This window comes from Ursus arctos, unplaced genomic scaffold (genome assembly GCF_023065955.2).
Source record: "Ursus arctos isolate Adak ecotype North America unplaced genomic scaffold, UrsArc2.0 scaffold_11, whole genome shotgun sequence".
NCBI lineage: Eukaryota > Metazoa > Chordata > Mammalia > Carnivora > Ursidae > Ursus > Ursus arctos.
The window spans coordinates 30,105,010-30,132,671 of record NW_026622775.1 but is presented as its reverse complement, the minus strand read 5'-3'; the positions used below and the strand labels follow the sequence as shown (position 1 = coordinate 30,132,671).

Genomic DNA, 27,662 nt, shown 5'->3' with positions numbered 1-27,662 from the left:
GTTTGGGAGGCCATGTGGCATAATTATTGTCCAGAATAAGAGTGGAGTGTGCTTTTCTCCTACCACACACTCCCTCCGTGTCCGAAAGCCTGGCTCCCTCTGTATGCCCACACGCACCTCGCCGCATCATGCATGGGCCCAGGCTGTGGGGAGCTGGACTGGCTGCACCCAGAGGAGAGGGGGCTGTCCTGAGATGGGCGGCGGGGGGGGGGGGGAGGTAGGAATGGAAAGCTGGGGGCAGAGGGCGGAGAGGCGGTAGGCCGGCAAACACCGCCTTTGGCTTGCTCGCCCTGTCCCACGGCGCTAGATCTACTGAGCAAGGGGCAGGATGGAGACCAGAGGAGGCCAGGTGGGCAAGAGCCCAGGCAGGGGCTGCGCTCCTCCTAGGAAGACGTGGTGGCAGGTGACCATGAACTCCTTGCATGGGGAGGGACACCACCGTGGAAACTCTTGAGTAGGAACAGATAAAAACCAAAAAAAAAGAAAAGAAAAAAGTAAACAAGCAAGAAGACAGAAAACATAATTACCTTTTTCTGAAAGGTACAGGAAACAAATATATGAGCAATGATGAGAAACTGGAGGTGGCTGATGGGAGAAGGGGGCTCCATTACCTTTTAACAGCTTCCTCCGAATGCTTAGTACTGGGACCAACTAAATAGAGAGGTAGATTTTAATAAGGTCGTTTTGTTTTGTTTTTGTTTTTGTTTTTACTACGGTGCTGATGTATATGTAATGTCTAAAAAAGTTATTTGTAAATAAGTTTTTACAATACTGCAGATATCACTGGGTCTACTATCTGTAAAAAATATACATATAAATATATATATACTGTTTGTTTAAAATAGAGTATTTTTATTTCGCTCCTTAACTCATCATCACAGCACTGGTATATTGCACTTCAGATGACATCTAATGACTAATTTGTACTGTATGACCTATGGCAACTTGCTCCATTTTATTCAGATTTTTCTAGTTTTCTGTTTTTACTTTGTACATTGAGCATTGCTTATTTCCTTTTAAGAAATGTACAGAACTCGGAAATGTAGAAATGAAGTGATGTTGACATACCACTTTTAAAGACAAGGAAACAAATAAAAGATCATTATCTGAATCAATCCAAAGTATAGTTTATTTTAGGAATGTCACTGGATCTCCAACCTTAATTAAACGGATACACTATGCCTGGGTTTTAATTGATTAACTGCAGTTCTTATCTCAAAATCCGTGATATCATTAAACATTTATTTAACAGTGGAGATCAGTCAATCATTCCCAGTCTTTTTAATTCAACCACACAACTAAAACTTTCTAAATTTGCATCCCAAGGGATGTAGCAAAGAGAAGAGAAGTCAGCTTTGAAAGGAACATACTAGGGGAAAAAAAAAAAAAAGAAAGAAAGAAACCTCAAGAAATATATGGAAGGGAAAGTAACACAAGGGTCTTGGCCCACTGTAGTGGACACTGTCCGTGTACACACACACACACATGCACAACCCAGAGACATCTCACATCTACTAGCCCTTGCTGCATCTCTCTTTGAAGGACTGCCCTGGGCCTAGGCCTGGCTTGGCCTGCACCATCCACAACTGTTGGAAATGATTAGAACTTTACATTTCTCCAGATCCGCGGTAATCAGTGACTCCCTGGAGCAAGAGTGTGAGAACTCAGTCAGGTGGTCTGGACAAGCCCTGAGATGGGATTTATGTTCTAGAGCTCCCCTGTGGGATCAGAGGCTAGGACTTTGCCTGAAGTTGTCCTTACTTGGCTTCTGGCCCTTCCCCACTCTGTTCTGATTACCCTCCCGGGGGGGGGCCTTCACTAATGAATCACACACATGTGAATCCACCCTCCCCTTCTAGGAGACTTGACCTAAGACTTTCCATCAACCTTGAAAAAGCATAGTAAAACATGATTCAAAACTCTCTGGGTTAAGCAGAAAAACAGGCCACAAGCACAGAATAAAATCCTCAAAAACAAACCCAAAACAAAGGTGTTTTAATACATACCAGCCAAGAAGAAGAATGCATTTGACTGTGGGAGAGGCCGGGCCCACCCCTGGGGGACTGTGGTTCCAGACAGGAAGGCACACAACAGCGTGGAGAACAGTATGACACAGCACTTTGTCCCACTGATAAGGGCTTCGTACTCTACCAGGTAACAGGAGGTTGTAGAATGAACGGGGGGAGGGGGGCGGGGAGGGTGGGACGAACAGAAGTAAAAACTGGAAGCTCCGAGAGGAGTTGAGTGTTCCTAGTCCCGAGTGATTAAAACCACACACTGTCACTCACACCAAAGTGCTGTGTACTGGGTGAATGGCAACCCCTTCTCCTTCGAAAAGATTTCTCACGTGTCATCTTACTGCCTTTTTAAAATCCCAGTGCAGTCAGTGTGTGATGGGGGAAGAGGCAGAGAGGAAACATCTATCGGGGAGTCAGTAAGCATCTGTCCCAGTGAGAAAGACGTATTTCACTGCTGAAAGTTAAGGAGCATTCGGAAGCATCAGATGAGCGACACTGTCGCTGCCTGCCACCACTCTTTTCAAGGAAAACTGTGTCTGGAGACAAAGGGTGAAAAAACAAATGACCCGATATTTTTCCTTATGAACACCTCACCCACCTCCGACCCTGCAAAGGCAAGTGGGGGAGGGGAAATGCCTGGAAAGGGAACAGGACGACTTGTTTGTATGACCAGTGCTCTGTTGTTTTGTTTTGTTTTTCATTTTTTTCCTCTTCTTCTCTCCTCAGTTTTGTCCTCTCATCTCTTTTTCAAGTTCCAACAACATTGGACGCCCACTCTGGCGTCTTCCGGGCAAACTACCGCAACCTGCCGGACTCCACGCAACAGGTGGAAGCAACTACAGCAGCGTCCACACGTGCACCCCGGTGTCCCTGCCGCGTCTGGGACAGCTGCTGGGCCACCACTAAGGCCGTGGCCCTATCGAGCCCACAGATCCCAAAGCAAGCATATAGCGCTCAATTTAAAAAAGAAAAAAAAAATCCTCACAGCTACCAAGACTGTGGCTTTAGGTTTTAACTTCTTAGAAATGATTTTAAGCTTTTCACCATGAACATTATCAAACAGAAAAGTAGACAAACGGCACGACGAACTGCACCCTTGCCTCAGTTTAGTAACTATTCGCACTTTGCATGCTTCACACGTACACTTTGCAGAACCGTTTCAAGTAAGTTTTCCCCACTCAGCTACTGCACACCTCAACCTCTCAACACGCAGCTCCCAAGAATCGGGGCACTCTCTTCCCTGCCCATGAGATTATCATGCCTCACACGATTACCATTAGCCCCTGATATCCCCTGATTCTCACTTCGTGTTCAGATTGTCCCAATTGTCTCCCGAATGTCTTCCAGAGCTGTTTCTTTCCAACCAGGATTTGATCAAGGATCCCATTGTGCCATTTCGTTTTTATGCCTCTTAAGACTCTTTTAATATAGAATAGTTCTCCATCCCTTTTTTCATAACATTGTTTTGAGACAATGAGTCTGATTTCTAAAAATAAAACCCATCAACTCATTAATATACAAAACATATACATATATAACTCAAACAGATCAGAAACTCACATCTCTCTGGCCAGCATGTTTCCTCCTTGTAGCCAAATTTGTAGGAATTAAAATAATCAAGAGGTTGCCTTGGTGACAATAGAATTAGAACAAAGGAAATAAATTTTATGGTTCAGATGCTTGAAGATACAAAGCTCTGATATCCTGGTGTGCCCATCTTCTTTTTCCACAAGTTTTTAACCAAATTCTGTGGGTGTGTATTTGTAGTTTACTTTTTATTTTTTTTCATTTTTTTAAAAGATTTTATTTATTTGAGAGAGAGAGAGCACAAGCAGGGGGAGGGGCAGAGGGAGAGGGAGAAGCAGGGTCCCTGCTGAGCAGGGAGCCTGATGTGGGGCTAGATCCCAGGACCCCAGGATCAGAGGGCAGAGGACGGCAGCCCCTTAACGAACTGAGCCACCCAGGCACCCCTGTAGTTTACCTTTTTAAACAGCTCCAATTTAGATGCAAAATAGAAATCATTTATATATCCTCAAGGGCGAGATTGGGAAAGTCCTGTGTTCTTTTCCCCACTTCTGAAGGATATGAGTATGCAGTAATTGTTCTTTGGGGTCAAAAATTTGCATTCTTTCTTCCTTATTGTCTTCAATGTATAAAACAATTCAATGTCGCCATACAAGTCACCGTAACTGATCGGAATACTAAAGAGCAAAAAGACCATAGAAACACAGCATTTTAGAGTGAGTAATAGCCCCATTTTGCCGAAGGAGAACGGAGGCCGAGAGCCACGGAGAGCTGCGGAAGCAGGGCCAGCGCGTGCTAGAACAGGATTGGTGCTGGCTGGGTCTGGTCTTCACTTCTTCGCTCCGCTCCCCTATTGCCAAGGTGCCTTATTCAAAGGCAAACAGCCAGCGAGTAAGGGAACCAGACTAGGAGCCTCATATCCCCATTCCCCGACCACTAGGTTCTCAGTGTATTTGCAAATATTTAGTACTGCTACGTGAGATGCGGGGCTTGTCATCTCTTCCCCACTAATCTGGAAACACTAGTTTTTAAATGCCTTTATTTCTTTTCCTATTATCCATAGTCTTTAAAACTTCCTCTGTACCCACAAAAAAGAAAAGTCCCAATCAACAGCTTCTTGAAGGTGCCCACAACAGACTTGAGGCTGTCCAGATTTCTTTAGAAAAATTAAGAGAGCCCTTTTCTTGATGTTAAAATGTGTTATATGTGCTCGTAATTCCATTTTCCTAAAGTCCCTGAAGACTGTGAGGTGAATTCATTCCCATCTTAAAGATGAAAAAAGTAGGGGCACCTGGGTGGCTCAGTGGGTTAAGCATCTGCCTTCAGCTCAGGTCATGATCTCAGGATCCTGGGATCGAGCCCCACATCCGGCTCCCTGCTCAGCAGGGAGTCTGCTTCTCCCTCTGCCTCTGCCTGCTGCCCTCCCTGCTTGTGCTCTCAAATAAACAAATAAAATCTTTTTTAAAAAGATGAAGAAAGTAAAGAAGGGTCATTTGCATCGTGCCACACAGTGACTGCACCGCGGGGTCACAACAGCTGCTGACCCCAAATCCCACGCGACACAGGACGACATACAGCAGAACCCAGCCCTCGCTCCAGCTGTGACCATGACTCTCCCTCCCCTGGCCAGGGGCAAGGACATCCACGGCACACTAGTGCCTGGATGGTTCCTTAAAAATGATAGGCCTCTTTCTTTTCCTTTTTCCTTTATAAAGTCGATTTCACACCCAGATTTGTTTTGTGCTATTAGTTGATGACTCTCTCGTCTGGCTACTCTGTGTGTTTGCCTGACTTCCCCCACGTGCAGCCATCTGTGCAAAGTCAGCTTGGCTGCCTTATTCGCAGCTGTCTGGAACGTTCCAGCAAGAGCAGTAGTCTCAGAGGCGGGGGACGATGGTGGCCCCACAGAGGAGCCGGCACACGTCAGGCTGCTCTCTCCCCACATGAGCAGTTGTGACTTCAGCACGCGCTTCAAGAAAAGCGCCTGGGCACTGAGGATACGGTTCCAGCCCTACGTGGCGGACTTTAATTCTTCAACAGAAAAGGTATTCTCTAAAGGATATGTTCCTACAAAGCCATTTCAGGAAAAACAGAATAAAGACTTTTCTTTTTAAAAATTGATCAGCTGACCCCACATAATCTTCAGGGTGGACACAGCTTCTGCAAGTATTTGGGCAAAGGGGCGGGGGGGACATTAGAAGGGTCTCAGTTTCTTGGCGACATTGACATCCAGGTATTCGTCCAGGAAGCTGTTTGCAATTCCCAGGGCGCCTAGGACTGTCAGCAAGGCCAGACTCCCCAGACTCAGCCGGAAACCGGTGATCCTACGGGACAGACACGAGGCAGAGAGGGGTTAAGCAGCTGCAGGGATGGAGGGAGGCGGCCTGAGGTCGGGTGCTCGCTGCTGGCACCGCCCAGAATGTCCAGGTTTCTGCCATTCGAAAATTCTGATTCATCACATAAATTAAAGGGGATGCCTAGCCACAGAGATTGGCTCCTTTGAACATTCAAGATCATCGAGACTGGGCAGGATCATTTCCTTTGCAAGTTTTTGGAGATCGTGCACGATTCTTGCAAGGATTTCAAGTGTGGTGGCCACGAGTGCACACTGAGGGCAGAGTTTGTGCGTGCCGTTCCCGTCGCACCCCTCGTTGTGCACGGCCTGGTAAGAAGGGTCTTGGGCCACACAGATCAGTCACGCGACCACGACCCTCGGGGCTGTTAACACCCTCAGGAACGTGCAGCTAGCTCAGACTGCCCCCTGCTACTCTTTGCCGAAATACCCAATTCGTAGCTTCTCCTTACCTTTTTTTAGCTGCTTCTGAATATCCCCAGAAATACTGGTGACGGGCATATATGTACAGCAGACCCAGACAGGTAGCAAAAACTATAGAGAAAAAATAGAGCAGGTACAGAATATGCTGGTGGTCTCTCAGCATGTGACAGGACAACTGAGAAGATGCTCACAAAACGTGTACGTGTCCGGAATACACAAACAGCTCCGACAATTCAATCGTGGAAGGAAAACAACTTAATTTTTTTAATGGAGAAAATATTTGAATAGATTATTCAACAGGAAGATAAGCAAATGTACCCATAAGCACACGAGGGCTTTTTTCAACATTATTCAACATCATTCGGTATCAGCAAACTGTATCTTAAAACCACAACGAGGGGGGCTCCTGGGTGGCACAGCGGTTGGGCGTTTGCCTTCAGCTCAGGGCGTGATCCCGGCGTTGTGGGATCGAGCCCCACATCAGGCTCTTCCACTATGAGCCTGCTTCTCCCTCTCCCACTCCCCCTGCTTGTGTTCCCTCTCTCGCTGGCTGTCTCTATCTCTGTCAAATAAATAAATCTTTAAAAAAAAAAAAAAAAAACCACAACGAGATGACACCACTGCATGCCCACTGTAACGGCTAGAATTTAAACAGACCAACAACACAAAATGTTGGCGGTGTTGGAATCCTCATATATTATCTGTGGAAACGCAAAATAGTACAGCCACTTTGGGAAAAGTTCTGGTAGTTTCTTATGAAGCTAAACATACCTTTGACCTCGCAATTCCATTCCTATATATTTACGCAAAAGATATGAAAGCACGTGTCCATAAAAAGACTTGTACAGAATGTTCACTGCAGCTTTATTCATAATAGTAAAAATGAGAAAGAGGCCAGAAACCTATCAACAGGAGAATGGATAACGAAACTGAGATAATCATACTACATACAGAATACCACTCAGCAACAGAAAGACACGGACACTTGCAACAACACAGCGAGTCTCAACATTTCGCTGAGTGAATGAAGCATTGCACAAGAGTACATACTGTATGATTCCAATTATGGAAAGTTCTAGAATGGGCAAAACTAAAGTATGATGAAAAAGACTGGAATAGTTCTGTCTCTGAAAGTGCCTAATGAGGAGGGGCATACGTGGGAGGAGGCATTAAGAAAACTTTCTGGGAGGGATAAAGAAAGGGGGGGTAGTCAGAAGGGGGAATGAAACATGAGAGACTATGGACTCTGGGAAACAAACTGAGGGCCTCAGAGGGGAGGGGGTGGGGGATTGGGATAGACCGGTGATGGGTAGTAAGGAGGGCACGTATTGCATGGTGCACTGGGTGTTATACACAACTAATGAATCATCGAACTTTACATCGAAAACCGGGGATGTACTGTATGGTGACTAACATAATATAATAAAAAATCATTTAAAAAAATAATAAAATAAAATAAAATAAAAAGAAAACTTTCTGGGGGTGTCTGGGTGGCTCAGTCAGTTAAGCGTCCAACTCTTGGTTTCAGCTCAGGTCATGATCTCAGGGTCGTTAAACTGAGCCCCACATGCTTTTCCCTCTCCCTCTACTCTTCCCCCTGCTCTCTCTCGCAAATAAATAAATAAACAAACAAAGTCTTTAAAAAAGACAAACTTTGAGTGGTAGTCATGTTCTGCTTCTCGATGGGTATACACTTGTTAAAACTCATTGAATGGTCCATGTATGGTCTGTGCCTTTCACTATACAATACATCAATTTCACCTAAAGAAATGCAGAGTATGGCATGATCTTCTGCCATCTTGTCCAACAGAAAATATCTGTATTTTCCCTACCATGAGGGACACCCTCTCTTCCTCAGCACCCAAAGGATGCAGATTGCGAGAGCTCTCGGGTACACACTTAGAGTCTATCTGTGGGGCTCTGATATCCTGGATAAAATTAAATTCCATATTTTATTAGATCACAAACATTTTCCTTAGTTTCTACTCTATACCGGGTATTATTCTAAGGATTAGGGTTAGCAATGAAATAGATACAAGCTCCCTACCTTTATGTCTTTATCAGCAAAGACAGACAACAAGGAGAAAAATTAGAAGAACATCACAGAATTGAAAATGCAGTGAAGGAAATGGCGCAGGACAAATGGAACAGCGGGGGCCGGCCGCCCTTAGACAGGGCTCAGGGAAGGCCTCCTGAGGGAAGGACGCTTGCGTGGGGCCTGCGGGTGAGGAGGAGGGGGGCAAGCAGAGAGGAGATGGGGGGTGGGCACCTGGCCTGTGAGGGAGGAAGTGGAGATCCCGGAGCAGGCTGCACTTTTGACCCCCCCCCCCCAGTCTAATGACTTAACTCCCGCAAAGACAATGAGAACTATTCACGGCAACTGATAGGCAACCTAACTTTTCATGAGAAAGAAGGAAAATTATGACAGAAAATCCTTTTCTGACAGTGGGCCTCATTCTGCCCATTACAGTGAAATTCAAAGGGTCAAATAGCAGAGACTGAGCCCCACTATCAAAGACACTTTCCTTAGGAGCTGTTAATGCAGTCTTACCTGACAAGGAACACCCGCCTTCATTCACGGCCTCAGGGGACAAAAATGCAAGTTGGATTAGAGTTAAGAAGTCTCTCTCTGAAGGACATTTTATCTGAAATTCCTCCGTTGACAGTAAAAATTACAAGAAGACAGTGATGGGGTTGCCTTTGAAAGCAGCTGGATTGGGGTTTATTGAAATCTTAGCCATCCAGTGTCAGACCCAAATGAGGTGATGAAAGTTATCGGAAACCAAAAGAGATTGAATTTCTCCAACTAAGGCAGCTGCTGCTGCTCCAACCCACTGTTCAAGGAAACAGGCGGAGCTGGGTTAGGCCTTCAGCGCACCAAGGATATCCCCGATGTTTGCAGAGCTGCTACACACAGGAACACTGCATCCTTGAGAAGGTAAGAAAAGGCACATGTGTTCTTGGGAAAATACCTACAGACAGGTATTTTCTGTCTGTACTTGACAGCCAGTTTTCTCCTATACTGAGGAAGGTGAAATTGGACAAATGACTTAACCTGTGATTTAGTTTCCTCATCTGTAAAGGAGGCATTAATTATAGAACTACCTCATAGGAAGGCTTTTAATCCTATATATCCTGTACATTGGATAGGTTTGGAAATTTAAAACAGGACCTGGTATATAGTAAGTGCTCAATAAATAACAGCTATGATAATTAGGGTGAACTGTTGCAGAGAAACTAGAATTAAGGAATCAGAGTTGAAGACAGAGCTCATGTCGTTTTCATCTGGGAATGCCCAGCATACAGTTTGTTCGAAGTTGGGTTTTTTTTTATTACTGAATTAAATTGAAATGAAGCCAAAGTTAGCTTATCTGCAGGGCATTGCTCTTTGATGCACAGAGACATGGATTGTTTTGTTTAAAACGGTTTCCGGGATCAGTAGATATATGGTTGCACATCTGTCCCTTAATGGTTCTAAGAACCACAGGCATCATTAGAACAGAGTTGATTGTATTTTAAAATTACCTTGATTGAAATACCATCCAGCGATCCACAATGTAATCAGAAATATGGGGTAAAACTCCACACAGTTTTGTCTGCAGGAAAAAATAAAGACATGGGTTATTTTTTTTTAAGATTTTATTTGTTTATTTGAGAGAGAGACAGAGATAGTGACAGAGAGAGCAGGAGCAGGGAGGAGAGGGAGAAGCAGGCTCCCTGTTGAGCAGGAAACCCTATGATGCAGGGACCCTAGGATCTTGACCTGAGCTGAAGACAGACCCTTAACCAACTGAGCCACCCAGGCGCCCAGACATGGGTTATTTTATGAGAAAACTATACACCAAAATATTATTCTTTCATCCGGAGGTAAATGTCTAATCTCTTCTTATAAAAATAATATATTACATGAAAACTTAGATGTCTTTTCATGTCAAATGATTCTTCCAAGGTAAGACTCAAACATTGTTTAAACCTCAGATCAGGGCCAAGAATCACTTTCCTACACGTAAGCCGCCAGTAGCAGGAATGAATTCTAGCTCTTTTCCAAAAGACAGACCTTGAGATGGTCCTGATTCTAAGCCTACAATTCATTCTGCATCTTCTCTAAAGAACCCAGGAAATAACACAATTTATAGTAATCAGATTTCTTCCCAAAAATCCCTACACACTCATTGCCATCCACTTGAGTTACTCAGCACTTAAAATAGAGTTTTCAATAATCCCCCTAAAATCTCCTGAAGTAAATGAGTATTTTTCATTCCCATTTTACGGAGAAGAAAACTAAGTCCCGAGAGCACAAACTGACCGATGCCTTGCAGAGAATCAAAGGCACTGTGTCACCACCAGATTCCAAAGCTCTGTCCTAACATCAAGTCAGACGGCCTCTATTCATAGAAAACTTGGACGGAAAATCTGATACTATTTTAAGCAAAAAGGAACAGTTCTCTGGGAACTATAATTCATCTGCACCTAGCAAAGGGAAAAAAGATGAGTTAGAGTCATTCTTCCCGCGCTGTGCCCCCAAGTGATCCTGGTTAGGTTGGCTGAGCTCCTTGCTGTATCACAACCGGAAAGAACTCTGTCATCTGTAATGTCGTGTGTTAATCCTGGTGGCAGCGGCATAGTGCAGAGAATTTGAAATGATTCCACATTCTTCCTTCAAGCTTGGGTACCTAAGGTTATGAGACAACTGGCCCGGAAATAGTTGATACCGGTTCTTTAAGACCTGTATCTTCTAGCCAAGGTCACCACGAGTGACTTTCTTTTCTTAATTAAAAAAAAAAAAAAAGGTTGTTTTATTTTGCTTTTGACACCGAGACGGCCAACAGGTGGCTCTGGAACTTCCTTCCTCCCACGGATACACGGATTGCCCAGCCACACACACAGCAATTGCCTCTGAAAGAAACCCAAAAGCTGCTGAGTGACTCCTCCAAATACCCACACTGAAACAGGCGGGAAAGGCTGCGACACACTTTCGCCATACCCCTCACCCCCACCCAGCACCAGACCAGAAGCTTCTCCCCGAGGACCCCACAGAGAGCCCGCCACCTTTTAAGACTTCCGCTTGAGGGCTGGGCCCCCAAAACACCTAGCTCTGAAAGCTAATGGGGCTTGCAGCCACAGGATTTGGGGGAGCACTCTAGCAGGACAGCGGCACGATCCCTCCTTTAAAGCACTCACCAGCAGGGGCTGGGTCCCTGTGCACCAACCCTGGGACTCTGGGAAGTGACCCAGAAGATAGGGGGCGGGGTGCTGAGGTCCTGGGAAGCAGGGGTGGTTAGAAGCCATTGAGATTCAGGCAAGGGTGGGACTGTCACTGCATTTGTGCTCCCCGAGGGAGGAGCCTGAAGTACTTGGGCAGTTCTGCTCCTAAGAAACGAGTCCCTTTGTCCCCTATAAGCAGTTAGTCACTGTTGGTCTCACCCTGGCCTCAGATCTTAGCAGTGCTCATTATCCTTTGCTCCTGGCCCCACTTGTGCTGACCTGCCTTAAGCCCTAGTCCCTCTGAAAGGAGGCTCTGACCATGTGTTAATATCACCTGGCAGAGACCGAAAGTAATTGTCTGACGGCCCGGGCCCGGCTGCATGCCGATGCTCTCCTCTGTAGCTGCCTGCCCAGAACACCAGGTATTGCTTGACCTTGCAACCCATTCTACCTGTTCAGTATGACCTCTCCCCCCACCACCGACCACCAGCCTGCGACCAGGTCTTTCTGCCACCGCAGTTCAGTGGTTCCTGCCTGGATGTGTCCCAAGATAGCTCGTTCACAGCCAGTTCTCCACAAACATTGTTTAACTCAAGGGGACCGACTTCGGAAAACGTGTTCTTCACAATCCTATCAGTGACTAATTACAGTTACATTGACAAGAAAACTAAAATGAAAATAATTTCTGGTCTCTTTTGGACATGAGAGCGGATATGTTCTGTCCTCTTAGGATAGGTGAGCCTTAGGAAAAGTATCCAAATGCAACAGAAAACAGCTGGCAGCACTGTGCCCATCTCCCTTCACAGGGAAGAGAGGGGGCAGCTGATTACGGCCACTGACGGACTGTCCCCTTTCCCATGTGCCCGCACTGAGGGAGACGCATCTGTCTCCTCTTCCCTGGTCAGAGCCCTCTTTGCTCAAGAATCCTGTGCGCTTTTGATATTTAAACTTCCCATAAAATGATGAGGGGAGAAGAGTTTCCTTTGTTATAGGCAGATGTCACCACATGCCCCACATTCTACCGAGGGGCAATAACAGAAAGAGTTTGCTAGAAGGAGAGTATGGTGACCAGTCCTCCTAGTTTGCCCTAGACTGAGCAGGATTTCAGAACATGGGACTTTGAACTCTATAACCAGGATGGTCCCAGATCCATGTCTCGGTCAGCCTAGACCTGAGGGTTTCCTGGGACACGGCACTTTGAGTGGGAAAGCGCCAGGCAAACTGGAAAGAGCTGGTCACCAGAAAGGATGACCCAAAGGAGCCTGTAGAGATGGAGTCATTAAAGCTGCTGAAACCCCTCAGGGTTCGTCCCCAACTCCCAACTCCAAAGCCTGGCTGTGGGGCCCCTCAGAGCCCCACTTGGCCCCAGGGCCGGCGGTAGTGAGGACAGTCCCGAACTAAGTACCATTTGATCCTGCCTCCATCGTGAACTGTGCCGCTCAGGTCACCTCATTTTGGAAAAAAGAATCCAACAGTGGCCTGACAGCCAAACTGAGCAGTTCCTAAAGCACAGGTCTCCAAATTTTGTTGACTGTATAGTTCTCAGGATTGCACGCCCCATAAACACACACACACGTCCTCCTGCACGCAGCAGAGGCGGCCAGCTGGCCACAAAGATGGCGTGCGTTTGCGCTGCGCAGTAGCTGCCCGGCCAGCGACCAGACGCGCGGCCGTCCAGGATCGGGGCGGGGCTATTTCCTGCCAGTGGAAAGACAAAGTAGAATGTCACTTCTGAGCCAGATGGTTAAGAAGCGGCTGTGCCAAGCTCCCTTCCCCCACACACTGGCTGAGTGGGGAGAGCCCTGGGGACATGGATGGGGACGGATCCCTGAGATGGACGGAGCGCAGGCCTCGAAACGGCCATGTGGAAGGCCCCTCCCCCAGGATCCCCCATAGGGGACCCTACATGAACGGGCGGCACATTTCCATTGTGTTAAAGCAGTGGGAATATGGGGCTGATCCATTAGCACAGCTCACAGAATCAACAGGAAAAGAATATCATGTACATTCTAAAACACACACAAAACAGGAATTAAAGAATGAGATTTTAAGAGCAAATATAAATAGAAGCTCCCGAATGTCCTCACCCTCACAGCAGATTACCTCGTGCACCCGCAGCATGGCCGCGTCCCTTGGGAGAACTCTGACCTCACAGTCTTCTGAACAGCTCTGCTGTTTGGTAGATTTCTAATAAAGGCACAATAGGAGACTGTGTAGGACGCTCTTGTTCATAGAAAATGTGAACGAGGTACGGAAGGGAAAAATCTGATTAGCTAGAGTACCTTTCTAATAGTATAACACGTTTAAGAAATAAAACAGACAAGGCAACTTCAAGGCTTCTTAGGACGTTCTCCCCTCTCGAGTTCTTGTTTGCCCCTTTCTCTTTCTCCTTCTGCTGGGGTGACTCATTCGGAAGCAGTGGGCCGCCCACCGCCAGGAGCGGCTTGCTCTATTAACAGATGACCCAGCCTCCGGCTGCTGACTTTTGACCCTGGAAGGTCTTTTCGATTATTACACTGGCTGAGGGTCAGAGCAACAGGTTAATATGCTCCGAAAAGGCTCACGGATGAAAGGTGCTGGGGCTAATCTTTCTATAGAGATTCATAACTATCTGAATTGCTCCTTGTCGAGTTAACCCTTGTGTGGGAACACCAGAGGGCAGGTGGCACGGACGGCAGGAGGGCAGGAGCCCAACCCCCCATTCAGGGGTGCTGCTAAGGGAGCGAGGCTTACAGCTCATCCCCACTCCTGCTGCTTCTCGTCCCCCCGCCACCTGAGACGCGGCCAGCTTGTGTGACAGAGTTATCTGGTGCTGGCATGGACTGACTGTTGGTGTCCCTCAAAATTCATAGGTTGAAGACCCAACCTTCCAGTGTGGCTGGATGTGGAGTAAGAAACTAATTAAAGCGAAATGAGGTCAGAAGGGTGGGACCCTGATCCAATGGGATCGGTGTCCTCCTAAGAGGAGACACCAGAGAGTTCTCTGACACCCACCAGACTCACTCTGCCCAGCTCCTTCTCTGTGCTCACATGCACACACCAAGGAAACGACAAGTGAGGACATGGCAAGAAGGCAGCCATCTGCAAGCCAAGAGAAGAGAGCTCTCACCAGAAATCCAAGCAGCCAGAACCTTGATCTTAGATCGAGATCTTGATCTTCTAGTCTCCAGAAGTGTGAGAAAACAAATGTCTGTTGTTTAAACCACCCAATCTGTGGTATCTTGTTACAGCAGCCCAAGCTGACTAATACCGATGGTTTTGGAAGAGGATGCTACGGTTTGAAGAGCTCATCGTTTAGGGTTAGTCTCTCACCTCGGGGACCCCTAGCCCTTTCTAACTCCGTGGATAAGTACATCTTAGGCTTTCAGCCAATATCTAAGATGAGTGCACTTGTAAGAAAAATGGAGCCATGTTTACTGTCTCTCTTTAACTTATGTGTACTTATTACAAAAATAGTGATTTACATTACTTATAATTCTAGTATTGCAGAATACCTGAAAGTTTTCCTTTGTGAATTTTCCTTTCTCCATAGTTTGCAGACATACATTAGAGCCACTAGTTTTAATCTCTAAATTTCAGGATTTGAATTCAAAATGACTATAAAAAGTAAGTGAAACAACAAAAACAAAAAATTTACAGCTATAGTAAAGTGAGAAGTGGGTACTATTCCTAAAGAATACTCGGATTCCTGATGATTGAGTTTACTTGTGGCAGGCTAATTCTGGAACAGGAACTGATTCATTCAGTATTAAGCAAATAGGGGTACATTCAAAGAACTAAGCAAGAGGAAATTCTTCTATCTTTTTTTTAATATAAATTTTATTTATTTATTTGACAGAGAGAGAGCCAGCAAGAGAGGGAACACAAGCAGGGGGAGTGGGAGAGGAAGAAGCAGGCTCCCCGCAGAGGAGCCTGATGTGGGGCTCGATCCCACAACGCCGGGATCACGCCCTGAGCCGAAGGCAGACGCTTAACCGCTGTGCCACCCAGGCGCCCCAGGAAATTCTTCTATCTTACCCAGCGCTGACAAAACCATTGTTGGGACACTACATGCTTCTAGGTTTCCAGTTTAGAAATAGTATGAAAAATCTTAGTCTAAAGAGAACAACCAAAATTTTTTAATCACTGGGGGGAAAAGCTGAAGAATTATTACTACCTAGCCTCAAAATACAGAAGATGAAAGATATTAATAATGGTCCCCAACTGTATGAAAAAGACTGGGGTCATTAGCAGGCTCTTCTCTTCTGGTGAGAATAGAATCAGAGGGAATGTACTTAAATTGCAACAAGATCAAGGTATTACTTGGATCTACTTTTTAGATTTATAAAAGCCTTCAATCTAAAGGGATCAAGGTACTCAAATTAGACTAGATAGAATTTTCTAAGCTTAGCAATAACATGAAGGAATGGCCCATGTTGAAACTATAGTTGCTTTGTTCACAAGTTTAAAAATGTATTCTAAAAATGTATTCTAGCAAAAGACTGCAAAACTCTAGACAGAGTCCTCTCCAAGACCCTCCCTGTAGGAGGGGAAGAGGAACTGAATGGGGAAGAGGCCCTGGGCTGGTAATATGGGTAAACTGGGCCCCATAATAATCACCTCTGCTTGGCAAATGACTATCCAACCTGAGGTGAGCTTGAGACAAGAAATAGGTATTTCTGTGATAGTCAGAGGGACCCTGAAGTGATAGTTAGGAGATGTCAGTTTCCACTTAGAGATAGGACTAGTTCTAACACCAGGCTTCTCGGCCATACTTAGGGCAAAACAGGAGGAAAAAAGAGCAGGGGAAAAGACAGCATTTCTGATATAGCCACGATCATAAGACCTTCAAGGGAGGCTGAAGGACTCAAGGCTTTGGTTCAGGAGAGCCAGAAAAGAAGTGCATTTCCTCTCAGGGATTTGCAGAGCTCAAGAGAGCCTACCCTTGAAGACAAGAATAGCCAAGAAGGCTTTGGAATGACCTGGTTATCCCAGGGGATCCTGCCCTAACTACCTCAGATAAAATTAAAATGGCTTCACTAGCAGTGAATTCAATCTGATTTGGCCTGATTTACCTAAACCTTATAGTGTGAGCTAAGATTTGGTCTTGTGCTATGGAACATCTAAGAAGAAATTCAGGGAAGTGAGTAGGCCATCCCCACTCACCCTTCAGAGAGAACCCAGGACAATTACTACTATGCTCTTGAAGGCATTTTATGACTCCTCACTCCCTCCACCCCAGTTGTTGGCCATTATTTTTTAACCCCTCTTCATTCTGCCATGATTAATCAATGAGAACAAACAAAACACTTCTAACAAAGAAATTAGGTGTGTATACTTTTTTTTTTATAAACAGCAACTTAAGAGAAGTATTTCAAAATGGTGTCCAGCTATAGAAGAGAAGAGAGAGGGGCGGGGCACCTGGGTGGCTCAGTCAGTTAAGTGTCCCACTCTTGGTTTCAGCTCAGGTCATGATCTCAGGGTCGTGAGATGGAGCCCCAAGATGGAATTTGTGCTCAGCACAGAGTTTGCTTGGGATTCTTTCCCCCTCCCTCCTCTTCTCCCCCTGCTCCTCGTCCTCCTCACTCCCACCCGCACTCTAAAATAAATATATAAATCTTTAAAAAAAAAGGGGGGGGAGAGAGAAGGAAGAGAGCAATAACTTGAAAGAAATCAAACATGTGGAAAGTTTAAGAACAAACAGAACCAGAAGCAGCCCGACGACTGAGTGTGTTGGAAGCCCAACAACTCCCCAACGGAAAGTTCTTAGATGGCGGAAGGCAAGATAGGAAGATGTGGAATTTCCTCCTGGGATGATTTTTATAACTAGTACAGTGTCTCCCAAACTTCAGGCATTAAAATATCACTGTCAAAATTTTAGCGTCTCCATGGAACACTTACTATTTTTCTATAAATCAACTACTTTTTTTACCTAAATTAGGGAGAATGAAATTTATGAGTAGAAAAAGAACATCACTTTCCAAATAAAGTATAAAAATAAATCCCATGAGAACAAAATTTGCCAAGTTCTCATTAGATGCTGTTGATTGCTGATGGCTCAGAGCACGAGACCCTCCCTGACGAACAGGAGAACGGATGTTCAAGAGGTGTTGCGAACACATCACAAGGACTCCCTGCTAAACGTGACAGATCGAACCCGTGCTTATTTCTTCTCCCTCCTGAAACCTCACTAAAATGCCAGTAAAGGGAAAAAAATAGATATAAAGTCATCGAGAACAAAGAATGCGGGAGCAGACACAGCAGTGGAAGGGAGATGTTTGCCAATTTCTGAGGAAGGACAGCACTCAGGGGAAGAGCAGCTGAGCTGACAGAGTGCAGACAGACAAAGCCTAATGCCTGCAGAAGGAAGGGCCAATGAGGACTAAGACACTGCTCATCCCAGAACCCCAAGCAGCTCGGGAACTGGGGACTCCAGGTCCCTTTGAGGCCAAAGGCTGAAAAGGGAAGAACTGGTTGACAGACTCTAGTAAGGAGTGCTTTAGCTCCCCTCCCCCTCGGAGCCCCACCCCTACTTCCCCATCCCAGGAGATGGGAGGTCTATTGTCTAGAGAACCGGAACCAGAGAGTCGCAGGGGGGTCCAGGAACAATGGAGGGTAGGGATAAGATCCTATACTGGAATCCGTGTGAACCTACATACTGTGTATTGGAAGAACCCTCCTTCCTTCAGCCACCACACTTTCAGGTTGCTAGAAGTGAGACCTATCATACCCATCCTCTTCCCTCATCCCACCCATACTTGCCTGTCCCCACAGGAGGCTTAAGAGTTTTCTCTGAGAAACCAAATGGTCCCAGAAAGAGGACCTACAGATACTGACGTTTGGGGCTCTCCAAAAGAAAGCCGCTGCTGTTGATCAATCACCCTTTGGTGGCGCTGCCCGCTCAGTAAGCCCCACCCATGCACACGGAGCTTCCAGATCATTTTCTGATACTCTTTATTAAACTGGCACAGATAGCCAATCAGAAACCACTTGACATTTGAGTAAAGCTTCTAAGATCTCCTTTGCTCAGATCTCTTTGCTGGACCCCCGTCTTCTTGACTTCTAAGGCTGGTTCAGTCCTTGCTCCTCTTCTCTCCTTTATCTACACCCACTCCCTTAAAGAGTTCCTCCAGGAAAAAAAAAAAAAAAAAAAGATTTCTTCCGGTGTCGCGGTTCTAAATCATTTTCATGTGCCAATGACTCTTGAATTTGTATTTCCAGCTCAGATCCCTCTGCTGAAATGCAGATTCGTCTATCCACCTGCCTGCTGTCCCTCTACTCAGATGTGTGAACAACGTACTAGGCTGTTGACTTCGCAACAAGAAGGGATCCGAGTGGCCTGGTGAATGACAATGCTACAGCCTCTCCTTCGCTGTAGCGTAGGTCACATGTCAGACACAGCAGGTCAAACAGAACCTCCCCGTCTCCCCCGCCAAACCGCTCCTCCTGCTGCCTTCTCTCTCTGTCGTCTCTCTCTGTTCTCTTGGGATGCTCAGACCAAATCGCTGAGGTCGCTCGGAACACTTCTCGCACTCCATCTTTATCACGTCGGGAAATTCTCTTGGCTGTAGCCTCAAAACATATCCAGAATCTGACCATTTCTCACCACCTCGACTGCCACCTCCCCGGTTCAAGTTAGCCTACTAACCGAATTTCCCGCTTCTACCAATCCCTCCGTAGACTGTTCTTAGCCAAGCAGACCAAGGGGTCCTTTTAAAATATAGGATCACATCACTCCTCTGTTCAAAACCTTATAATGACTTTCTGTTTCACTCAGAGAAAAGTCAAAGTCCTTACAACGGCTTTTAAGGCCCTATATAATCCCTCCATTCCCTTTCTGACTTTACCTCCTATTACTCCGCAGCTCCTTCTTTCAGCCATGCTGACTTCCTTGCTAACCCACCAGGCACATTCCCACTTAGGGTCTTTGCACTAGTTACTCTCTCTGCCTCAAGAGTGTTTTCTCTACACGCTCACATGGCTAACTCTACCTGCTTCAAGCCTTTGCTCAAGCGTCACCTTCTCAGTGGGGTCCACACTGACCAACTAAATAGCAACCACCCCAACTCACCCCCAGCAACGCACCCCTAGGCCCCTTACAATGCTCTCCTTTTTATTTCTCAACTTACTACCTCTTACATAATATAGAATTTCCTTATAATATTACCTGTTTACTTTCTGTCTTCTTTGACTATCAGGTAAACTTCAAGAGGGCAAGGATCTTTGTCTAATTTTTCACTGATACATCATAAGCTACTGGAACAGTGCCACATATCTAGAGGCGCTCAACAGATATGTAATGGGCAAATAATAAATAAAAATGAAAGACAAAGGCTAAAATAGACAAGTAAGAAGGAACTTGGAAAAAAAAAGAAATGATACAAGGAATTTTTTAAAGAATATTATCATTAAAATCCTCAGATATAAGGGATTAAACTGTATCCATAAAATAGAAAAGGGATGATTTGATAACAGCAGCAATAACTAAAGAACAATCACAGAATAAAAATTAATTTTTAGAAACTAAAATTGATATCTGAATTTTTTTAAAGATTAGTAAACAGAAGTTCAAGAAATTTCTCAGAAAGAACAAAGGCCAAGAAGATGAAAAACCAGAGATAAAAGAAAACTAGGTGACTCATCTGGGGGTCAACATACAACTAATATATGTTTTAAGAATAAAGGAACAGAGGGGCGCCTGGGTGGCACAGCGGTTAAGCGTCTGCCTTCGGCTCAGGGCGTGATCCTGGCGTTGTGGGATCGGGCCCCACATCAGGCTCCTCCTCTGTGGGCCTGCTTCTTCCTCTCCCACTCCCCCTACTTGTGTTCCCTCTCTCGCTGGCTGTGTCTATCTCTGTCGAATAAATAAATAAAATCTTTAAAAAAAAAAAAGAATAAAGGAACAGAGAAAATGAAGAAGAAGAAATTCAGGGGGAAAGATATTTTTTAAAAATTCTAGAACAGAAAGACATGAGCTTTCAGGCTGTAAAAAAAGCCTCATCTAGGGTTCAGCGTAGTGCAGACAAATGCCTCCAAGCAAGCACAGCACCATAACATCTTAGGACACTGCGAGGAGGGGAAGATCCTACAGCCTCCACAGTTTCCAAACAATCACAAGTTAGAATGGCATAGAACATCATGATGATATCAGTGGAAACTAGAAAATAATAGAGGAGTATTTTCAAAATTCTGAGGGTAAGGATTTTTAACATAGAAATACATGCTTAACCAAGCCATCAATCAACTGTGAGGCAGAATAAAGGCATTTAGAAAAGTAAAGTCTTAAAATTTGACCAACTATTCATCTTCTCTCAGGAAACTTCTGCAGGGTATGTTCCACGAAAATGAGAGAAGACCAATACACAGGAAAATAGGAAATGCAGGAAAACAGGCAATCCAAATCAGGAGAATATAAGGAAAATTCCTAGGATGATGACAAAAAGTCCCACAATGACTGCGTGTAGCAGGTTTAAAAAAACATCCTCCAGACTAGAGCAGAAAGATGGAGGACTCAAGCAGAAATGATCCAAGAAATAAAACAAATGGTATTACTAGATTAATGTATTTGAATGTATTAAGAGAAGATTTTTAGTTCTGTTAAGAGTTGACAATGAAACTAAGGAAACAAATAAAGAAAGAGGCAATCATTAACCCCAGGTAAAACAAAAATTTCACAAGGAGATGAAATCATACTATACTATTTGACTCAGCTTTGAACATTACTTAGTTAATTACAATAATATAAACATTGGCTATTGGTTTAACTCAACAAAGTGATATAACTGTACTATAAGGTGAAGGTCAGGAAAAGAAGAAGTGGAGAGACACGAAATTCTTTCGTCCATAAAAGGAAGCTAATTAATAACGTCTAAAATTTATGAATCAATAAATAGCAGTGAAAGCATAATGTTTATAAATATGGAAGTAAATACCAAAAGCAGTGGTCAGAAGGGTGCCAATGGTTGTCTCTGGGGTTGGATTGGCAGCAAGGAGAGTTATTTGTTGCTTTCAAGCTTGTAATCTCACTTTATTTTCAGACATACATGTATTACTCTGATAAAAATAAATATTGGAGTGTGGGACATACTGGGACTAAACCAATACTTTCCACTTGACATATGATAAAGATTCAAAGACAATTGAAATGGAAATGAGTTTCTCATCATGTTGTTCAATGTTACTGAAAATCGTATGTTGGGCATAAAGTTTCAGTCAAGCAAGAGATCAAGCTCTGGAGATCTGCTGTACTACGCTGTGCCCCTACTAACAATAATGTTTTATACATTTAAATTTTTTGAGAGGGTATATCTCATGTTACATGTTCTTACCACAACAAAATTTTGTTGAAAAAAAACATGTTTATGCACCTCTTAAAATTATCTCTTCTATTAACATCCCACACTTCAGGCCTGGGGAAGTCTGTGCAATTCTTGTTGAAGCAAAGAGAAGGCCAAGAGAACAATGCTGTCAGCTCAAAGATCATGACTTGCCCAAAGTGATTCAAGATGTAATAAAAAGCTGAATAATCCAATCATCATTAACGAAATCAAATTCCATGGTTTAAAATTTTTTCCACAAGGAAAACATCAGGTCAGATCGTTTTACAGGCAAAATCTAACAACTCTGAAGGAACACACTCTCCCAATCTTATTGAAATTCTCTGAGAAAATAATTCTCTAACTCATTCCATGAGATTAGTATAAACTTGATATCAAAGTGAGACAAAGATCATATAAGAAAGGAAAATTATAGGCCCACGTCACTCATGACATAGATGAAAAATCCCAAAGTATTAACAAAAGAACCAAGTGACATATAAATGGTGACACATGCAATGTTTCTAAAAGCACTTATTTGGGGGGTGAGGTCTAAAGGGAGCCCTAGCATCTGCAGCGGCCAAATCCATGGTGTTTATGATGGAACATTCTGTGTGGATCTGAAAAGACAAGCTGATCAAAATCACTACAAGTATGTCTGAAATGGAAAGTTTTCTCATTCTCACAGATTTGGGATTTTAGGAAATGGCTCACGGACAGAGGATAATACTGACCCACCTCTGTTTCAAGTGGAAAGGAAAAATAAAGATAGAAAATTGATGCCATAGCTAATCCAGCTGGAGGCTATCGAACTCTCGGGTTACTCAAGGGGCTAATCTTTAACCAAACTGCTGTGCTTAGAGATGTACAGCAGTCTTTCCTAAGATCCCAGCCTTTTCTGTAAATGTACCCTCTAAATTCAAAATACAGTGGGGAGAGACTCCATGTGCTAGATACTTCAAGCTTCAAGCATCCTGAGAAGCGGCTTGGCTGTGAAGCATGGTTTGTTACAATGGGATACCTTCTCTGTCCCTCTTTCCCCTGGTCAGAATTCTCTCTTTGTGGTAGGCCCGGATCCCTGAAGGGTGGGGGAAGCATTACTTACTGTGCACGAAATATTCTTTCAAACTCTGGTGACCCAGAGACTGCCGGGGGTGTAACTTTGTATTTTAATCTTGCTTTTCCTACGTGCAAAGCAAAATAACCTGCAAGTGTATAGAGGGATTAATGATTAAAATGTGGCACATCACTATTCATTAGAAAAACACAAATTTAAACCAAAATTAGATACTACTACGTACCTACTAAAATGTTTAAAATTAAAAAGACAAATCATATCAATTAAAAAAGAGACGTAAGGCTATAAGAGCAGCCAGAATTCTCATACACTCTGGTGGGAACATAAAATGATACAATCACTCGGGAAAACCATTTGGAATGGATTTTTTTTAGTTAGACAAACGTAGACCATATGGCCAGTCACCCATGCCTAGTTATTTCCCCAAGAGAAATTAAATCATATGTCCATACAAAAACTTGTACACACATGTTCATAGCAGCTTTATTCATAATAGCCAAAAATTAGGAACAACTCTGAGATGGTTAATTTTATTGTGTCAACTAAGTTAGGCCATGGTGCCCAGCTGTTTGGTGAAACACCAGTCTCGATGCCTCTGTGAAAATATTTTTTGGATGTGATTAACATTTGTATCAGTAGATACTGAGTAAAGCAGATTACCCTCCTTGATGTGGGTGGGCCTCGTCTAATCAGTTGAGGGCCTGAAGAGAAAAGACTGAGGTTCCCCAAAGAGAAAGGAATTCTGCCCCCACACTGCCTTCAGGCTCCATACGGCAACACCAATTCTTGCTGGAATTTCCAGCCTTCCAGCCCGCCCTGCAAATTTCAGAGTTGCTGGCCCCCACAAAGGCATGAACCAATTTTTTTAAATAAATGCCCTGTGTGTGTGTGTGTGTTGTATTGGTCCTGCTTCTCTGGAAAACCCTAACACAAATGTTGGTCAACCAGCTAATGGATAAACAAGTTGTGGTATCTGTGGTTTATCCTTACAGACGACTACTATCCAACAGTAACAAGGAATGAACAATTGACACATGGAACAACATGGATGAACCACAAACATATTATGCTGAATGAGAGAAGCCAGATCAGAAGAGAACAGTATAGTTTCACTTATATAAAATCCCCCAAAATGCAAATGAATCCATAGTGACATAAAGCAGATCAGTGGCTACCTAGAGATGACGAGAGCCAGGAGGGGGGGGTCACAAGAAACCCTTTGGGGACGATGCCTCCCTGTCTGACTCAGTCTCCCCACTATGAAATGATTATGACTTTGTTCTCCTTCCTTGGCCGCATTTGTGCCATGAGATCATCCAAGCCCAATACCAGGGTCACTTGCACCTGGAGACCAGCCCTGTAACCCTTACAGGCTTCCAGACCCACACAGTCTCCTTGGTCAGTTGTTCTCACCTCCCGCCCTATCACCCTCTTCTTCTTGCCCCACAATTAACTCTGGGGTCTATGACTTCCCTTCGGATTATTTCTCCTGGTTTCGTTCCCTTACCAGTTCTCTCCAACACGATTCTGGTCTCACTGATTTTAGGACCTGAGCATGCATTTCTTACTTGCTCATGTTTCAAAACTAATTTCCTTTGGCGCACCACGTTTCTAGCTTGTGTGACAGTCTTCGTTGTGATGCATTTCCCCCTGAGACCCGATACCATCTCCCCTCTGACAAGTCAGTAAATAGTGGGCCTGCTTTAGTACGGGCTCGCACAGCAGGCCTCTTCCCTCCCCCCGACTTCCTCTCTGCGACAAATAACCCATCGCTCAGGTTTTAAACGCTGTAGCTGAACATCTAATGCGTATCAGTGCTTAGCTGGAGTCTCTCATTCAACCAGCAGTGGCTCCCTGAAGCCAGCCAGAGCGGGCAGAGGATCCAGAAAAGGTGGGACTGGGCACTGACGGTTTCCAGCCCGGGCTAAATCCTCGCAAGGCGGCCCCAATCTGGAGGCGCCAATGACTCATGGGCCCCGCTGGAGCCAAAAAGGAGATGTGTCTGCGGAGGGGGAATACGGAGGCCACTGTGTCCCCTGCTGCCACCATAGCACCACGGTCTTGGAGAAAACGCCTGGAAGGCTTCTGGCTTCCATCTGTAAGATGGAAACAATGAAAGATGTGTGCTCCTTCCACGCTCCTTCCACGTGGGCAATGGTGCGAGAACCTAGAGCTTCGAAACGAAGCTGTATGTGAAAGCTTTGTCTTCCTCCTGGCGAGCCATAGCATCTGCCACGCACGTCTGCGGCAGCGGCAAACAGGCGGGACGAGCTTCCGCCAAATGCTCCCCTCCCAGCCCACCCACAGCGCCGGGCCGAAGGATGCCGCTGGGCCAACATCTCCCCCGGGAGGAGAAGCCCCTTTCTGTTCTTCCAGGTCAGGGGCCTTAGAGACACCGTGGCTCCTATTGGGGTCACGAGACGAGGTGGAAAGGCTCTTTGACCTTTTCTGGACCGCATCCTTCTTATTTCCCTCCCTAACAGTCGCCTCAGAGCTACTTGAGAATATTCTCCATTTGCCGTGCCTGTCTTCCCTCTTTCCCTCACTTTCTCTGGAGGGCCGCAGTCGGCTGCGGTGAGTGAACTGAGACACTCCCACCCCGCCCCCGCCACAGCTCAGCTCCGGGACCCTGTGGCTGCCTCTCAGTCCAGCGCCAGCTTCTTTCTGTGGGGAGCGGCAGAGACAGCAGCAACCTCAGGCCACGCACCCTGCTGGGCACTTCTCGCCCAGCGGCCTGCTTAACCCTCTCTGATGAGGACACTGAAGGACAGACTATCCTGGCCAGGGACACCCAGCTAGTAAGTGGCTGAACTGGACAGAGAGGAGACTCTGTCTTCAAACCCTGACCTGCTTCTGCCGTGGTTCATGGTGTCCCTTCTCCCTAAACACCAGACTTTTGCAGAAGCAGCAAACGCTCGTCCTTAATGTCAACAAAAGAGTTACGTCTTCTCTTTCTTTCTTTCTCTCTTTCCCCCGCCCAATCAGTAAACGTTCCCCATCTCCCACTACTAAAAAAGAGACAACAGGCCCAAAATGGAGTCATTTGCGCTAAGCTGACATCACCAAACCGAGACTTGATTCCCTCACTTAATTACGGTTCCAACCTCTCCCAGAAGTGGAACCTTACACCAGCCAATCTGGAATTGCCTTGTTAGCACTAGTGAGGCAATCTGCCCAATAGATAAATGCTATCTAAAAAAGGTGACCTTTGCCACAATCACCCCTTGCTAGCAACTTCCTGTTCTGCCCCCTTCTGCCCGTAAAAGTCTTTCGTTTCGTACAGCTCTCTAGAGCTCCTTTCTATCTGGAGATGGGATGCTGCCTGGTTCATGACTCATTGGATAAAGCCAATCAGGTCTTTACAACTTATTCAGTTGAATTTTGTTTTCTAACACCACCAAACACCACTGGCCCAGTCTCCTCCATTCTCTACCCACCCCCACCCACCCCCACCTGACCTCTGGCCACAGTTCCCACTGTCCCCTGCACCCACCAGCAAACAGAGCCGTTGTCAGCCTGGGGCATCTGTGGACCCACTCGGGGGCAGCACCAGGAGGAGGAAACAGACAGGGTTGGTATGTTTCCGCGGAGGCCTTTGGGAACCACTGGGTCAGCTCTCCTGTGCTGCTTTGGTTGGCAATAAAACATCCTGCTCGACTCTGGGAAAGACTGCGACTCAAACCACAAAGTGTGTGTCTTATGGTATCATATTTTCATAAATTCACAAAAGGGACTGGTTAGGCAAGACACTGAACGTGCTTGCGGGCCAGGACTTTATCCAGGGCTGCGGTCCCTTCAGGCTGCGGCCCTCTGTGCACCCAGAGCAGTCCCTGGCTCTGCCCCCTCCCCTTCCTGGGAGGAGCACACTTAGAAAAATAAAGAAATATGTACGGAGTCTTGCTTCCCACTGTCCAGACCCCATTTAGCATGTTAAGCTGATATCATAGATAAGATGATAAGAATTGAGCAAATGTGACCCCCACGGAGCAAATGCTCTTTACATGACCAGGCAATGGAGACACCCTATTTAATAATCCTAGCAGGAAGGTGCCTTAAGATTTCACATTCATCACCTAACCTGAAGCTCGTATTTCTGCAGATTTTTTTAAACCTAATAAACATACCTGCCGTAGGCAGTTTATTTTTAAGAGATCAGGGTTCAAGAAATCACAGCCATGGTCTAAGGCAGGTACAATGTTTCCTCTGGAACACTCCGGATTAGCATGGATAGCCCACTTCCCTCGGGTTAGGGTGCATTTCTAACACTCATCTGAACTGGGCTGTGGGCCACAGACGGCGCAGCATCGCTGGGCTCCCAGAGCCTCGCTCGGCCCCTCTGCGAGAACTACTGCCTGGAATGTTCCAAATCTCCGTCCCCAGGGAAGGAAGCGCTGATGACCCAGAGTAGACTATGTCTGTGTGGCACCCGCAGCCGCCAGGAAGTAAGCATGAAACTCAAACGCCAGACCTCCCTCCCCCTACCACACACACACACACACACACACACACACACACACACACTGCCTGAGACTCTTACTTTGCTGACACGCCGACAGGACGGAGACAGCAGCCAGCAAGATTGAATGCCCAGCCATCTTCCACACGGAACGTTCTGGTTCACGGAACTATTTGTTGCAATCCAGGGAATGATAATACGCACTTTCAACTTTGCAATGTTGACTTTCCTTATAAGGTAAACAGAGCCGGAGGCTGGGGGGGGCGGGGAGAAGAAAGAAAAGGACGGTTCTAACGGCTGGGTGACCTTT

At 45.5% G+C, this 27,662-nt stretch overlaps 1 protein-coding gene across 2 annotated transcripts; it reads right to left on the bottom strand.

The window, feature by feature from the left end:
• Positions 1–1,107: 1,107 nt before the first annotated feature.
• MGST2 (microsomal glutathione S-transferase 2) lies at positions 1,108–27,662 on the bottom strand. 2 transcript variants are annotated; one of them, XM_044384332.3, is made up of 5 exons: positions 27,434–27,662; positions 22,924–23,023; positions 9,844–9,914; positions 6,348–6,429; positions 1,108–4,219 (listed from the first exon to the last, which is right to left on the bottom strand). In XM_044384332.3, exons 1-5 carry the CDS (start codon positions 27,489–27,491, stop codon positions 4,051–4,053), a joined length of 480 nt encoding a protein of 159 aa, XP_044240267.3. In that variant the 5' UTR covers positions 27,492–27,662; the 3' UTR covers positions 1,108–4,050. The 2 variants fall into 2 exon arrangements, with proteins under 2 accessions (XP_044240267.3, XP_026355163.3); XM_026499378.4 differs by having other exon boundaries at positions 1,979–5,866.

Coding starts and splice junctions, on each gene's coding strand:
- MGST2 (XM_044384332.3), bottom strand. CDS start 27,491: ATGGCTGGGCATTCAATCTTGCTGGCTGCTGTCTCCGTCCTGTCGGCG. Junction 9,915..22,923: donor GAAAGAATATTTCGTGCACA/GTAAGTAATGCT, acceptor TTTTTCCTGCAG/ACAAAACTGTGTGGAGTTTT. Junction 4,220..6,347: donor TCAGAAGCAGCTAAAAAAAG/GTAAGGAGAAGC, acceptor TTTGCTCTTTAG/TATTCCGATCAGTTACGGTG.